Source organism: Rutidosis leptorrhynchoides, chromosome 5, assembly GCF_046630445.1.
Source record: "Rutidosis leptorrhynchoides isolate AG116_Rl617_1_P2 chromosome 5, CSIRO_AGI_Rlap_v1, whole genome shotgun sequence".
Lineage (NCBI taxonomy): Eukaryota > Viridiplantae > Streptophyta > Magnoliopsida > Asterales > Asteraceae > Rutidosis > Rutidosis leptorrhynchoides.
In genome coordinates, this window is record NC_092337.1 from 449,398,666 (window position 1) to 449,413,637 (window position 14,972).

At 31.7% G+C, this 14,972-nt stretch overlaps 2 protein-coding genes and 1 long non-coding RNA gene across 3 annotated transcripts; 2 read left to right on the plus strand and 1 right to left on the minus strand.

Moving 5' to 3' along the window:
- The first annotated feature begins 6,217 nt into the window (after positions 1-6,217).
- Positions 6,218-6,889, plus strand: LOC139850544 (uncharacterized). The gene is made up of 2 exons (XR_011760063.1): positions 6,218-6,360; positions 6,513-6,889. It is a non-coding gene; the product is annotated as an uncharacterized lncRNA (long non-coding RNA).
- An 879-nt stretch (positions 6,890-7,768) lies between these two features.
- On the plus strand, positions 7,769-10,293 carry LOC139850149 (uncharacterized). Its single transcript, XM_071839737.1, has 7 exons — positions 7,769-8,207; positions 8,356-8,557; positions 8,633-9,047; positions 9,135-9,315; positions 9,398-9,511; positions 9,690-9,827; positions 9,898-10,293. The coding sequence occupies exons 2-7, from the start codon at positions 8,371-8,373 to the stop codon at positions 10,291-10,293; spliced, it is 1,431 nt and encodes a 476-aa protein (XP_071695838.1). The 5' UTR covers positions 7,769-8,207; positions 8,356-8,370.
- Positions 10,294-10,898: 605 nt separating this feature from the next.
- LOC139850150 (protein FAR1-RELATED SEQUENCE 5-like) lies at positions 10,899-14,097 on the minus strand. Its single transcript, XM_071839739.1, has 5 exons — positions 14,022-14,097; positions 12,860-13,766; positions 12,525-12,783; positions 11,744-12,373; positions 10,899-11,633 (listed from the first exon to the last, which is right to left on the minus strand). Exons 1-5 carry the CDS (start codon positions 14,095-14,097, stop codon positions 10,899-10,901), a joined length of 2,607 nt encoding a protein of 868 aa, XP_071695840.1.
- Positions 14,098-14,972: the final 875 nt, after the last annotated feature.

Sequence of the window (14,972 nt, forward strand, 5' to 3'; positions counted from 1 at the left end):
TTAAAGTGACATACAGTAATAAAATATGGAAAATGAAAGACCATCAAAATTAAATTAATTTGTAGTTTCACTTAAAACAATTGAAATTTTAGACATGACCTATTAACTAAAAGAATACAAAAGAGCTTAAAATTTGCCATAATTTTTCATTTTTCTTATCATAATTTTGTCATAAATTTAAAATTAAGGTATGATAAACATTATCTATATATTTACATGTATAAGAAACGTTACACCTATAATAATCACACTTATATGAATTATAACTAAAATGTAATAATAATAAAAATAATAATTGTAATCATATATAATTATGAATTGTGATCATAATAATAATCATAATCTTAATTATTAATAATATAAGTTATATAAATATGCAATATAATAATCATAATATCATAATATCATAATCTTGTCCGCGATTTACGTATTTTGAAATTGGTGTTTCTTCGATACATACAAAAACAAACAACAAAGATATATATATATATATATATATATATATATATATATATATATATATATATATATATATATATATATATATATATACTTTAATATTGTATATATCATTCTTCTTCTTTCTACGTTAAAAAAAATTGAGAATACAGTATTAGTAATATAGTGTACTCCTTTGTATGATTGATATGAAAAAATGAAATGAAGATGAGATATTTATAGGCTAAAAAAAATAATTTACGTTACTTAGAAGATGAAAGGTTTATATATTAATTGATAATTAATTACTTAAAATTTATTATGACATTTTTATTTAATATGGTTTTTATTTTATTTTTTTTACTTTTTTACCATAATAATTTTTAACCTTTTTTACCATTATTAAAATGTATGAGTAAATTTTATCAAGTTAATCGTATTTAATACATCATACTTATTATTCTGGAACTCAATTACTATAGATATGTAGATATAGATTGTTCAACACAAATATCAAGGAAAACTTTTTGAAGCGATTAGATACAACTCTTTTTCAACTACTTTTTGTTTAATAATACTACATATTACTATGTAAGATGGTATGTTATTTAGAGAATCGAGGACAATGGAATCTTGGCTAAACTTCACTCCATCGGGTGGAATATTATAATGGGTCGTCATCTCCTAGGTTTGTTTTAAAATATCATCATTCTATAAAACCCGCGATTTCGTGGGTCTTTAACTAGTATGTATATATATATATATATATATATATATATATATATATATATATATATATATATATATATATATATATATATATATATATATATATATATATATATATATATATATATATATATATAGGGGCATGATCAATGTGGAAGTAACCAAGCGGGGGGAAGCAAAAAAAAAATTCATTTTTTTTTTGGAATTTTTTTCAGGCATCAAGATCACACGAAAATATGAACATTTAGAAAAGACACATCGTGATGAATGTTATTATTTAGGCGGGAAAATGATCGAAAAAAATAATATTCAAGATAATATTGTTTGTGAAGAATGTTAACGTTTTTTTCATGTTTTGTGAAGTAAAATTTAGCCCGATTTAGAGTTTAGGATTTAGGGTTTAGGGTTTAGAGTTTGGTGTTTTGGGTTTATTCCATAAACCCAAAACACCAAACCCCAAACCCTAAACCCTAAACCCTACACTCTAAACCGTTCGTGGTAAAAACTCAATCTAAATACTAAATCTAAACCCTAAATCTAAACCCTAAACCCTAAATTTCTAAACCCTAATATCTAAACCCTATAAACCCTAATATCTAAACCCTAATATCTAAAACCTCAACATACGCTCGAAAAACACGATAATTGTTATATATTAGTTCTTCGAGCGTTTTCCCGCCAAAATAAAAATATTTATCACAAAGTGTCTTTATTAAATGTTCATATTTTCATCCAATCTATAATGTTCGTGAACAAAGTTTTTTCAAAAAACGAAGAAAAAAAAAGATTTTGCTTCTCCCCGCTTCCCCCCGATTGGTTACTTCCCTCTTGATCCTACCACTATATATATATATATATATATATATATATATATATATATATATATATATATATATATATAGGGAGGATCAAGAGAAAAGTGACCATCTACGGGAGAAGGGGCGAAGTAAGTTTTTTTTTTTACCGTTTTTAATTTTTTTTTTCAAACATTAAGTTTAGGTGAAAATATGAGCATTAAAAAAAGACACTTTGTGATAAATGTTATTATTTTGACATAGAAAACGCTCGAAAAAATTAAGATTCATCGTGAAGAATGTTATTTCTTTAAGCGTTTTTTTAGAGTTTAGAATTTAGGGAAATTAGGGTTTAGATATTAGAGTTTAGAAATTAGGTTTTAGGGTTTAGATTGAGTTTTTAACACGAACGGTTTAGAGTTTAAGGTATAGGGTTTTGGGTCTAGGGACTAAACCCAAAACACTAAACTCCAAACTCTTAACTATAGACTCTGAATCAGGCTAAATTTGGAAGAAAAAAAACTTCACATAAGTTGAAGAAAAACCCTCGGAGAAATAACATTCTTCACGATGAATCTTATTTTCTTCGAGCGTTTTCTAGGCCAAAATAGTAATATTTATCACAAAGTGTGTTTTTTAAATGTTCATATTTTCACCTAATCTTAATGTTTGCAAAAAAAAAAAAGAAATTTGTAAAAGAATGAAAATAAAAAAATCACTTCCCTCTGATATCGGCTAAATAGTCACGTTTTTATCCCCGATATTAGCCTCATTTATGATAAAGTAATTGACTTTATCATCTAAATAAGCATTTATTGACTTCATTTGGTAGATTATGTCATTACAAAGGCTATATTTCAAGAATCACTAAAAACAGTTGAAAAACGAGCAAAATCGGCTAAGACGATTAACTCGCGTTTAAAATCTTATTTTATATTTTTTGGAAAAGTTTATTTACTTAATATCATGTTGTAGGATATTTAATTACGAACACGTGGGCGCAAGAATCGTCAGAAACGGAGCTAAAACGAAGATTCTAGAGCGAAAACTGTGAAAGACAAGTTACGATCCAGCAAACGGCTTGCCAAACGGCCTGCCATAAGAAAAAACGGCTTGCCAGCAAACGGGCACCAAAAACGGCCTTTCCAAACGGCCTGCCAGGTTTCATCCATTTAATTACAATTTTACCACCAAGCATTTTCTATAAATGGGGGCTTCATCCCACCATTTCAACACACACCATTCTTCACTTTTCTCTCTAAATATCTCTCTATTGTCGCTCTCTAGTGATCAGTAGGAGATTAGTTCCCTCTCTACTTTCTCTCTCTAGATTCTAGATAGAGAAAAGTTACAGAGATGAGGAAAATAATTATCACTCTATTGTCGCTCTCTAGTGATCAATAGGAGATTAGTATGTAGTTATTAGTATAAGCTATCACGCATTGTAACGCTATGAATATTATGAAGAAATACAAGTGTTATTCTGCTGACATTATTCAGTAATATCTATCATTTATTTTATTAATTTATTACTACATACAATATTCTTGTTTGATGTTTGTGATTTATTAATAATAGAAATGCTTGTTGCCATGATGTGTGAGTAATTGCTTGATTGTTTGCCATGAATTAATAATGTTAGTTAGGGATGTTTATCGTTTAGTACTCGCTTTCTGTCTATGATATTAAACCTCGTTATTATCGTCCTTCCACCAATAAACGTGATTAAAACCTTTTATAAAATCGACAATTATAAGATAATTAATTATCTGTGCTTATACATTGGTCAAGGTATGAACCCATCGAAAATACTATAAAGTACATCAGGAATTATCGTAGGACCAGATCAAGACATTGATCAAGAGTATAAGACTCATGTCGATGTACTATAGGACCACTTGAGTATGTTCAAAGTTAGAAGTTATAGAACCACTACAAGTATAGTATATGGTGGATAACTAAGGGATTTATTGGGTAGATTTAAGTAAGGCTGATTTAAATCATAAATGAGAATTTAACGCACTACAATACAAACTAAGCTTATAAATCTTTAAGGATGACTGAGAATTATTAGAAGTTCTAATTTGTCTACAAACCTTTAGATTTTACCAAACCATTGACAGAAAGGAATTCGAAACAAAATCATAACCACTCACGTGGGTGATACACTAAGGTGTTAAGAAAGGTTGGATATTATACATACATACATACATACATACATACATATATATATACATATATATATATATATATATATATATATATATATATATATATATATATATATATATATATATATATATATATATATATATATATGCTACTCTATTCGTGCGCCCAAGGTATGCATTGCATCCAAGATGGGCCGCTTATATCCTTAAACCTGATAAAGCGTCGAGAGTTGTGCAGAGTCCATCTGATCAGAATCACGATAGCCTAGTTCCTCGTGACATGCTAATCGAGAAATCAATTAGTAGGGAATCTAGTGTTTACACCAAGTTATATCTTTCCAATGAGTGTCTCGCAATCGTCCCGACACTATGTTATCTTAAATCATGGTGAACCACGTCTTCTCTGTCCTTAGCTGTTGCATGCTAGCTAGCTTATTTTAATTATATTGCTTTAATATTTTAAATACAGTTATAAATCAAATCAACCCAACTATTGCCTTTACACAATTTGATATTCCGGATAAAGTGGTGTCTAGAATAAACCGGTTGGACTTGGTTGTTGGATTTTTCGAACAGTCACCAATTTATTGGGACCAAAAGGATCATGCCTCTCCACACAAGGTGTACCTGGCCATTAGTCTTGGATATTGATTTGTGTACGAACCCATCTTAATCACTAAATTATCTTAATAAGCTCCGTTTCAAATTCGACCGCTCAAGGAACGACCCTAGATCATATTTGCCCTTGCTAACCCATAGGAAGGAATTAGAGATTTAGGCCCAGCATATATAAATCAAACAATCAACTTCTTCTGTTGATATCCTGAATTGACGTTCTGCGACCTAACGGCACCGCATAAATAAACCGTCCGATTCAGGCATATCACCCCCGTACATGATCACTTCACCCTTGATCACTCATAAGTCATATATATATATATATATATATATATATATATATATATATATATATATATATATATATATATATATATATATATAGATATAGATATAGGGAGATCAAAGGATAAGTACCCTTTTAGAGATAGGGGATAAGCAAATTTGGATTTTATATATTTAAAATTAGATGTTAGATTTTAGATTTTTTTAATTTCCGGGGCTAGTATTCATTGTTTAGATTCATGAAAACAATACAACTTTTTTTACAGTATCTTATCATACCTCCGATGTATGTGAACCTGCTGTGACGTTAAATACTCAATCTAAACCTAAATCTAAACACTAAACCATAATTTCTAAATAGTAAATTCTAAATCCTAATTACTAAACCCTAAATATTATTTTTCATTAATCATTAGTCATTTTCTCAGTTTTTTGATTATCATACATTTGGTGTATGAATAGCTGTTAACATACATCAGATGTATGTTAATAAGCCGATAAAAAAATTAATTTTTTCTGAATCTACACAATGAATACTAATACCAGATTTTTTTTTCAAATCCGAGTTGTAGAGCTAATGATATAAAAATCACAAGCTACTTATCCCCTTATCCGAAAAAAGTTTCTTAGCTCTGGATCTTCTCCTATATATATATATATATATATATATATATATATATATATATATATATATATATATATATATACACACACACACATATATAAATCAAAAAGATTTTTGCTGATATGTCATTTTGTGATTCATTTGAATTAATGATATATATATATATATATATATATATAGGGTAGTGATCCCATGAGAATGTTCTCATTTATATATTTGGATGAGAACACTTTTTGGCCATTAGATTAGAGATTTGATCAAGATAATTTGTTTTAATTTTTAATAACTTAAATGCGGGGAATTTAGTCTAATTTTTACGTACGATAAACCTCATCCTAATTTCCAGATGGTTTTGAAATTTCAAATTCGTTTCAAATTGATGCTTATCCCTTCAATTTCTCATTTGTTTCTATCATACCTTCGAATGAAGTTGTTCATAATGAAAAAATCTGAGATAAAAATTCGCTGGAAACTATTTTCACGTAGCATCCATTTTTTGGGGAGTGAAATTAGGTTTTTTTTTTACACAAGAAACGCCAACAACGAAGATGAGTAAGTATAATTAATACTCTTTTGATAGTCTTGTAGCATCCGATTAACATGTTTATGATTTAATTTGAAGTTGTAATTTCATTGTTAGGGCAAAGTTGGATGTATATGTCAAAAGCTTTGGGAAAGACAAGTCCAAATACAAAGATGAGTAAGTATGCTTAACACTGTTTTTTTGTCATGTAGCATCCAATTTAAATTTTCCTGATGTAATTGCTTATTGTTTTATAATAATGTTATTTTTGAAAAATTATAAATATGATGACTTCATCCGTGCAGACTTAGTTATTTATAATTTTGTAGGTGTTACGCCGAAAAAAGTTCGAAAGCCTAAACCATTAGTTTTGGTGCATCATGATGGCGACCATAAACGAATGAATTCTGAAGTAGAGGATGCGGAAAACAAAAGTCCGATCAATAAACGTAAGTGTATTGTTTTTGATAGTGGATGCTTAGATTTTGATCTCAAATAGATTGAAGTCAGTTCAAGGTGTCTACTTGTAAATATTTTGGATGAAATGTTTATTTTTTTTTTGTAATACTGAATAAAGAGCACACCATATGTATTGTAAAACCACAAAAAATGCACTTACAGGTGTCATTAGACCATTACTACCAGGTCTTTTGATAATGGATGACAATTTTAGTTACATGATATATAAACGTATCGATTGCGACAATCGTTAGTGTAGGTTATGTTGTTGTTTATATCTAGTTTTTTGAATCTTGTACCCATGTATTAGTTCGTTAACGTATGCAGGTACGTATTCAAAAACATTTATGATGGATGATGATTTTGTCGAGAAGTGCAACAACAATGAACCATCAAAGATTATGAAGATAAAACACCCGAACTATAAACAAAGGCTTCGTAAATCTTCAAATGATGTTAGTTACTGTAACAAGTCGTTAAAAATGAGACCCCTTAAAACACGTCAAAACCCGTCTAAACTGGTAAGTATATTAAGTGTGTTGTCCCTTGACCAAAAACGATGGTTAACTGATATTGGGTTCGATAGCCTGATTGGCTTTAGAATAGAAAAAATTCCACTTATGCTGGCTTTTTGGGTGGTAGATCATTATGATCCATTAGATTGTTCGTTCAAGATTGGTTTGCAAAAGTATAAAATTACTAGACAAGATATCCATGAGATCCTTGGGTTCCCTAAAGGAAAAGAAAAGATAGACAGCTTAAAGAATGGCAGAAAGGTGGGAAAAGGAATACAAAATGAATGGAGGGGACAGTTTACACGACCAGAAATCGGTCGACAACGGATATATGTTAGTAATGTGATTGATATAATCCAGAGATCAACCGATGTGGGGAGGTTTTTCAAGTTAAATATTTTGTTAGTGATCATGACCGTGTTGGTTGAAGGTATTAAATGTTCAACGGTTAATCAAAAAATCTTACCTTATATCACTAGTGATAATGACATCAGACAAATTGACTGGTGTGGGTATGTGCTTGATTGTCTAAAAAGAAGCAAGGCCAAGTGGAAGAGGGATGATCCAAAAAGTTGGTACACAGGACCATTACTATTTTTGGTGGTAAGTTGTAGTAAGTTTTGTTTAGTTGTTGGTAGTACATGGTTGTTTGTGTTGAAAATAGTTGAATTAATCTCATTTTTTTTATTGTAGTTGTGGTATGTTCATAACACGCGCTCATCACTTTTTGGGGAAAGTGAGGGAGTTCCTGCAATTTTACAATGGACAACTTCAACACTTCAAAGACGAGAGACAGATGAGATAGCATCTGGTGGGTTCGGGCTGCGAAAATTTGTAAGAGAACAACATGTTAGTAAATCTTTTGGTAAGTTTGTGGATGCTAAACCACTAACTGTTATAGAGGGAGATGAACAATCTGGGGGGAATGAATCAGTTCAGTATACGGCATGTAGTACGAAGGAAAAATCAGAACAATTCTGGACAGCTCGTGGTGTTGATGAGAATGTTCAAAGTGAAGAAGAAAATCGAGAATATGAGTACACTGAAGAGGTATTATATTGTATGAATATATATGTATATTATTTTTTAGGTACAAACCATTAGACTTCGTTTGTTCACGTTCATTTTTTTTTTTTTTTTTTGAAATGTTATGGATGGACCATATTAAGTTAATATAAATTATGTATTTGAAATATAGGATTACGAACGTGAAATGAACAATATGTTCAAGACCATTTGTAACAAGAAGGTAGAAGTAGAAGCTATGATGAATAAGGCAATGAGCAAGTTCCCAAAAAGTGAACGCGTTCGCATCGTGGCTACTAGGTTGAGATCAGCAATGTCTAGACTATTTAGTGACGAAAATCCAATGATGCATGTAGATGACGATTGCAATACCGGTAAGTCAGAAAACGTGAAAAATGACAATAGTGAACTTGAAAATGCAACCATGACACAGATTTTATCCGATCCAGTTGTGTGGGACACTCTTGAAAAATCTGCTATACAAGCAATAAAGCTGAGAAAAGAATCTGCCATGGTCAGTGTGCAAAAGGAAGTTCATTGGTTTCGGCCGAGTACTGGTGTTGTCACAGAGTTTGATGAAATTAAATTAGGACCAAATGGACCTAATAAGAGTCAGAGTGATAATTCACTTAAGCATACACCACACAATGGTGTGTTAGTTGCTAGAAACTTAGAGAAGGATATGGATGAGGCTGCCACCAAGCCATGCTTGGATGTACCACGAAAGAGTAAACTGCAATTGGTGAAAGCTGTTGATACTAAAATATCACCATATTTTGGTACGGTTGTGGACATTAATACTCCATTATTAAGGATAGAATATCAAGTCAGCGATTGTTTTTTTTTGGGGATGAGATCAGCATAGTAAGCTGATTTAAATTGAGAATAGTTGAATATTGCATTTAAAAAAATATATATTTGACTCCTTATTTATTCTATTTTTTTTTTCAGTGACGTTGTATTTGAACATTCATCTGGCCTACAAGTTGTGAGAGTAATGGTTGAAAGTTTGATCCCTGATCTAATGGTTCATGTGGGTGTCATAGATGCTTGGGCATGCATCCTGAATCACGAGGAAGGTTTAAAGACACATGGCTCAAAGAAAAAAGTATTTTGTGACTCTGGAGTGTTGGTAAGCTGCTGCATTCAACCAATTTTCAGTATTAAAAGAGTTATGTATATATGTTTATAATGTTACAGTTTATAACTTACAGAGTAATGATATGCTGGAAAATGCAATGCCCTATGAAAATAAGTTAGCAACTTTTACAAGGAACATGGATAACGTGATGAGCAAAACACAGATGCAGCTAATTGAAGTTGAAATGGTATGATTTTTTTTAAAAAAAAGTCGGCTACATATGTTATAAAAGAGGATGCATATATTATATATAATTTATATTATCAAGTTGTGTAGCGATTCATATTTGCATACACGTTTGAAAGTAACCATTGCTATATACTCGATTGATGATATTAGTTTTTAAAATCTTATGTTCGTTGTAGGTATTCATACCAATTATTAAAAGATCACACTACTTTTTGATATGTTTCAACATAAGGAAGGCGAAGATATACTTGATTGACAACATGTGTGATGGGGATGACTCATTGCAGAGATACAATGGAATTCCAGAAATAGTGGTGAGTTAAAAATATTGATCCATTAGATAAAATATTTGAATTAAGCAATTGTTCTATTTGTTGTTGGCAGAAAAAGCTTTTTTTAGATTACCTTGTCATCAGGATGGGAACAACCACAAATGGATTAGGTGCATCAAGAGTTGTACGCCTAAGAATGCCATGGAGGACTGCTAAAAATGGGGTTGATTGTGGAGTGTTTTTAATGAGGCATATGGAAACATTTCCGGGTAGTGGGATGGCTGGATGGGATGCTGGATTTGCAAAGGAAGATGATCCACAAAATGAACAACTATTGGGGCTTCGTCATAAATATCTTGCTAAAATTCTTCTATGGGAGTTCAATTCTATGAAACATTTAGTTGTAGTTGAGGTTGATAGATACATTAGTCTTCCAATTAAAGAAAAAATCCGTTTGGGCGAGTATGCATTAGAAAGAATAGAAAAGCGTCTTAATGCATTTGTATGATTTTCTTTATCATATGATTTTGGTGGTGTTGAAGTTCATGAATTTTTAGAAGTTTGAACTATCATGAAGTTGGGTTATTTATTTTTAAAAAATCGTATTAATTCATATTGGATGATAAATTATGTGTTATAGTAATTTTCATTTTTTGGAACTATCAGATGATTAATTTCAACTTTTTTGGTTTGCTAACGGTATTCACCTGTCCGACAGCAGATGCAAATATTATGTTGTTTCCAATCTACCGTATAAACAGTCACAAAGACACGAAGTAATCATACAAAGATGTCACACCAACGCTATACCATGACGTCAAACTCATTGGATCTAGTATGTAGGTTTTCAGTTTTTTTTTTGCCCAAACAGGTCAAATGATCAAATAGTCATCTTATTTAGTAAAGCAATAATTAAATCTCAACACAAAGTATACTACAAAAATTGATTCAAAAAATAAATAAGAGATGGTAACAAATATCTAAAATGGCATTCATTTAAAATTAACAATAATGTGAGCAGTAGGAAATGGATGCTATGAAAATATTAAATGGAAAAATAAACTGTTATAAGAAATGGTAACAAAAACACAAAAAACTTGGTAATAATCAAGATTAAATGCGATCTGAATCTTCTATGCCTGCATCAGAATCATCTTCATCGGACTCACTCAATTCCTCATCCACTAACTGAGCGGCTGCCTCAGCCAACAAGGTTTTGACCACACTAGGATCGGCTCCGGAGTCTCTAGCTTTATGTGCCTTCTTTAACTTGCAGTTACGACAGTCATGTCTACACATTATTTTACAGTAACTACATTTTCTCTTAGGTTTCTTTGATTTTCTGATTGACTTTTCTCGAGAACTAGTTATTCGGGTCCTCTTTCCACCTCCTTTGTTAACAATCCCCTGCGGTGCGTGAACATTTACTTCAGATGGTTGTTCAAAACCAAGTAATGCACCAATAAACTCTTTATTTCCAACCGATTGTTGGCAATTTGGATCCTGGTTAAGCTTATTAACCAAATCTCTTTGAGAATCTCGAAATGCAGCAAGTTTCTCGGGATGTAAAAGCAGCCTGTTGACACAATAATCAACTTGCTGATATATTTCACGAACCAAAGCATCCTTACCCTCTAATATAATGTCAACCTGATTTACGTTGATGTCGGACTGTATAGGCATTTCGGGTAAAGCACCACGTGTCCACCTTCTACAAATATATTTTTTTGGAAAACGTTCGATGTCACTAATCAGTAAAACAAAGAAAATATGGCGACATAGAAGCCCAAATGTCTCAAAACGCCTGCAAGAACATAAAAATTCTTGACTTTCCACCCTGTATTCAACCTACATATGTATCACAATGTTAGTATGTTTTTATTGTTCCAATTAAAAAATAAGAATTGCAGAAGCATTTCTTGAAAAGAAAAGAGCTTCTCTACAAATATATTATGTACCTCGCTTTGTTTATGTAAAAGTTCATCAAAGTGGTACGGTTTTTCTGAGCGATCAATGCTCTCATCAATGTGTATATCATGTAATTTCACGCTCCTGTCCACAATAGTGTAGTTCTTTATACCATTAGATTCTGAAAAACTTAGTGAATTGCAATGCTTAGTAGCAGCATAAATTTCCTTCTGCAGTTCCAAAAATACAGTTCGTGTGTAAATTTTGGCTGCATCCTTCTCAATTGTAGTTGCATCATCGGCTACATCGGGTGTAGTGTACTCCGACTCGTGGTCATTTTTAGACTGGTTGAATCGTTGGGTATGCATAGCCGTGTCAAAAAAGCTAAGAAATTCAACAAGAGTTGAGCTACCACTCATCAGTTGACCGAACATGTGATTCTCACTCTCGGATCGTGAGGATGTACGCATCAGACCAGACATCTTCCATTGTAGAAAATATGCAGGTATCCATTTAAATCTCATGTTATACATGTCAATCAACCACTCATGTTGTTCAAGGTTGAAGTTTCTCATTACGCCACCCCATCTTTTTTCGAAATCATGCGGTTGGAGCTTATTTGTCCAGACTATTTGGGAGAATCTAGCCTTAAATCCAGAATTACATATTGTAACACCAACCTATAAAAAAAAATACAAAAGCATTCAACAGGTTATAAAGTTAATATTCATAAATTAATTCAAAAGCAATAATTTACTCTCAAAAATAGTCAGATGGTTGTATTTGCTAGTTTAGCACACCTACATTCACAAGTAGCAATGTTTGACTAACCTTAGATGTAAGCTTCTCTGTAATGTGCCACATACAAAGACGGTGTCGTGCAGTTTTAAAAACTTCTTCCACTGCTTTTTTCATGGCGGGATCTTGGTCAGTCATCACGATTGTCGGTTCCTTCGGGAACGCCTTCTTAAAGCATTTTAACAACCATGTGTATGAGTATTCATTTTCTTTGGACAACATTCCAGCACCAAAGGTAACACACTTCGTATGATTATCGATGCCGGTAAATGGAATAAACACCATTTTGTATCTACAAAATACAGAATAAAGTAAAGATTTTTAGTTGTTGTATGAATACAAGATTAAAAGTAAATATAAAGACTTACTTGTTAGAACGATACGTTGCATCAAATGAAACAACGTCACCAAAAGCAGAATAATTTCGCTTGGCATGGTCATCAGCCCAAAAGAAACCTCCAAGGATATTATTCTCATCCGTAAAGTATTCGAATGAAAAGTTAGGACATGTATCTTTTCTGTTCTTCAACATATCGATCATTATTTGTGCGTCTGCCTTACCTATATATTGGATGATATCTCTCTTCCAGTTGCGACAATCGACCAGAGTGGCACCAACTTTATCATGACCACCAAATAATTTTGTAAGAATCCGATGGCCAGCCGTTGGACCAATTCCTGCTAGTAAAAAATTAAATAACATGGTTTTCATGGAATTATCAAGCCTCCTATATGTCTTTAAATGTAGAGAATAATCAGGATGCACTAAGCAGTGGTTGTGTTCCTCTACAAACCGATAAAGTTCATATTTGCCATCTTGACGTATTTGAAGCTTGAAACTTGCTAGACAACCGATACGTTGTGAAGGTCGTGTTCTTTTCTGCTTTTGCTTATTGTTCGCTTCCACATTGACATCTACATTTCTAGTACTGTTGCTTTGATCCTTGCTAATCTCATTACCATTTAACACATTATTGTTATTTTTTTGGTCCTTAAACCCTTGCCTACTGCAAACAAAATATTTCAACTTTACTATCTTCGGACCATCTACACCCCTTTGACGTTTACTAACTGGTTTAGATGTTGATTTCCTAATTTCAAAACCGCCCTTTTGTGCATACTGTTGATAAAATTCGTAACCCGCATCAATACTATCAAATATGGTACCTAATACCGGTTTGTCTGCACTACACACTTGAGGCAGCCAATGTGATATGCCATCACCCGACACTATCTCGGTTCCAACAGCGTATTGCTTAGGAACAAAGTCAAACTCTGGAAATATTGACATAACAAACGATATTAAATGCGAGCGTATACGGTTGACATTATGAGTAGAACTTGTAGATATATGTTAACTATGCATAAAAAAGGATAGATTCTGAACAATGATATATACATGAATTTGATTTTATATGCATTAACGGATGTCTGTTTGAGAAAATAGCAAATCAAATAAATATTCATATCATAAGCTAACTACCAGTGATCGTAATATGAATGCAGAAAGAATAAAAATTAACTAAGTACCGTCATCCTCGACTTCTTCAACGTCTTCACCGTCTTCAACGGCTTCAACGTCTTCAACTTCTTTATAATCTGACATATTTTTGATTGATATCTAATAATAGTCTGATGAAGAAATGATTTTGAGAAAGAAAACCGATGTATTTAGGCAAAGACGTTAAAAAATTGAATTATGTTGAAATCAAATGAAATGGAGAAGTGGGAGTGCAGGTACTATAAAATAGGAATGTTTGGTGTAGTGTGTGCGTGGGAAGATTCAAATAAATGAGTCTACTCACATTTTGCTACATAATAGGAAGAGGATTAACTGAATATTAGAGTTTAATTACATATTTGTCCCCTAGTTGCTAATAAAATTTACTATTACACCCTTAAACAATTATTTAATATTAAAATTTAATTTAAATAATCATATAGAGATGTGTGGTCCAGATCTGTTCTCACCAAAAATTATAATAAGAACGTTCTCATTTGAACGCATCTATATATATATATATATATATATATATATATATATATATATATATATATATATATATATATATATATATATATATATATTAGGTTTTTGAGCCTGTGCATTGCACGGGTGTGTAAAAATCTGTGCAAAAAATGTAATTTGCAATTCATATTGGCATGTTGTAACCTTCTAGATATTTGGGGTATTATTTTATTATATTTTATGTGCTAATTTAATAATACCGGGAACGATCGAGATGTTTCGGGGTGTTAGAAGTGACTTGAAATATTATTATTTTTATACATAATAAGTGTTGATGGTCGAGGGCTAAAATATTAAGTTGAAATGACTAACGGGTAACTTTTTGATAAGAGGTCATTCCTGAGCTGATTTGTATTTTAGGCATAACTTGCTCGTACGACCTCGAAATGAGGCGATTCGAAAGCCAGAAGTCAGAGCTACAACTTTCGTGTTTTAAGTTTTTCAAAATTTTG

What these genes read in the sequence shown, in the direction of transcription:
- LOC139850149 (XM_071839737.1), top strand. Translation starts at nt 8,371, where the DNA reads ATGAACAATATGTTCAAGACCATTTGTAACAAGAAGGTAGAAGTAGAA. An exon ending in AGATGACGATTGCAATACCG is followed by an intron (nt 8,558 to 8,632) that starts GTAAGTCAGAAA and finishes TATCCGATCCAG; the next exon opens with TTGTGTGGGACACTCTTGAA. An exon ending in TTTGTGACTCTGGAGTGTTG is followed by an intron (nt 9,316 to 9,397) that starts GTAAGCTGCTGC and finishes TATAACTTACAG; the next exon opens with AGTAATGATATGCTGGAAAA.
- LOC139850150 (XM_071839739.1), bottom strand. Translation starts at nt 14,097, where the DNA reads ATGTCAGATTATAAAGAAGTTGAAGACGTTGAAGCCGTTGAAGACGGT. An exon ending in TGAAGAAGTCGAGGATGACG is followed by an intron (nt 13,767 to 14,021) that starts GTACTTAGTTAA and finishes CAATATTTCCAG; the next exon opens with AGTTTGACTTTGTTCCTAAG. An exon ending in TTTTACATAAACAAAGCGAG is followed by an intron (nt 11,634 to 11,743) that starts GTACATAATATA and finishes ATACATATGTAG; the next exon opens with GTTGAATACAGGGTGGAAAG.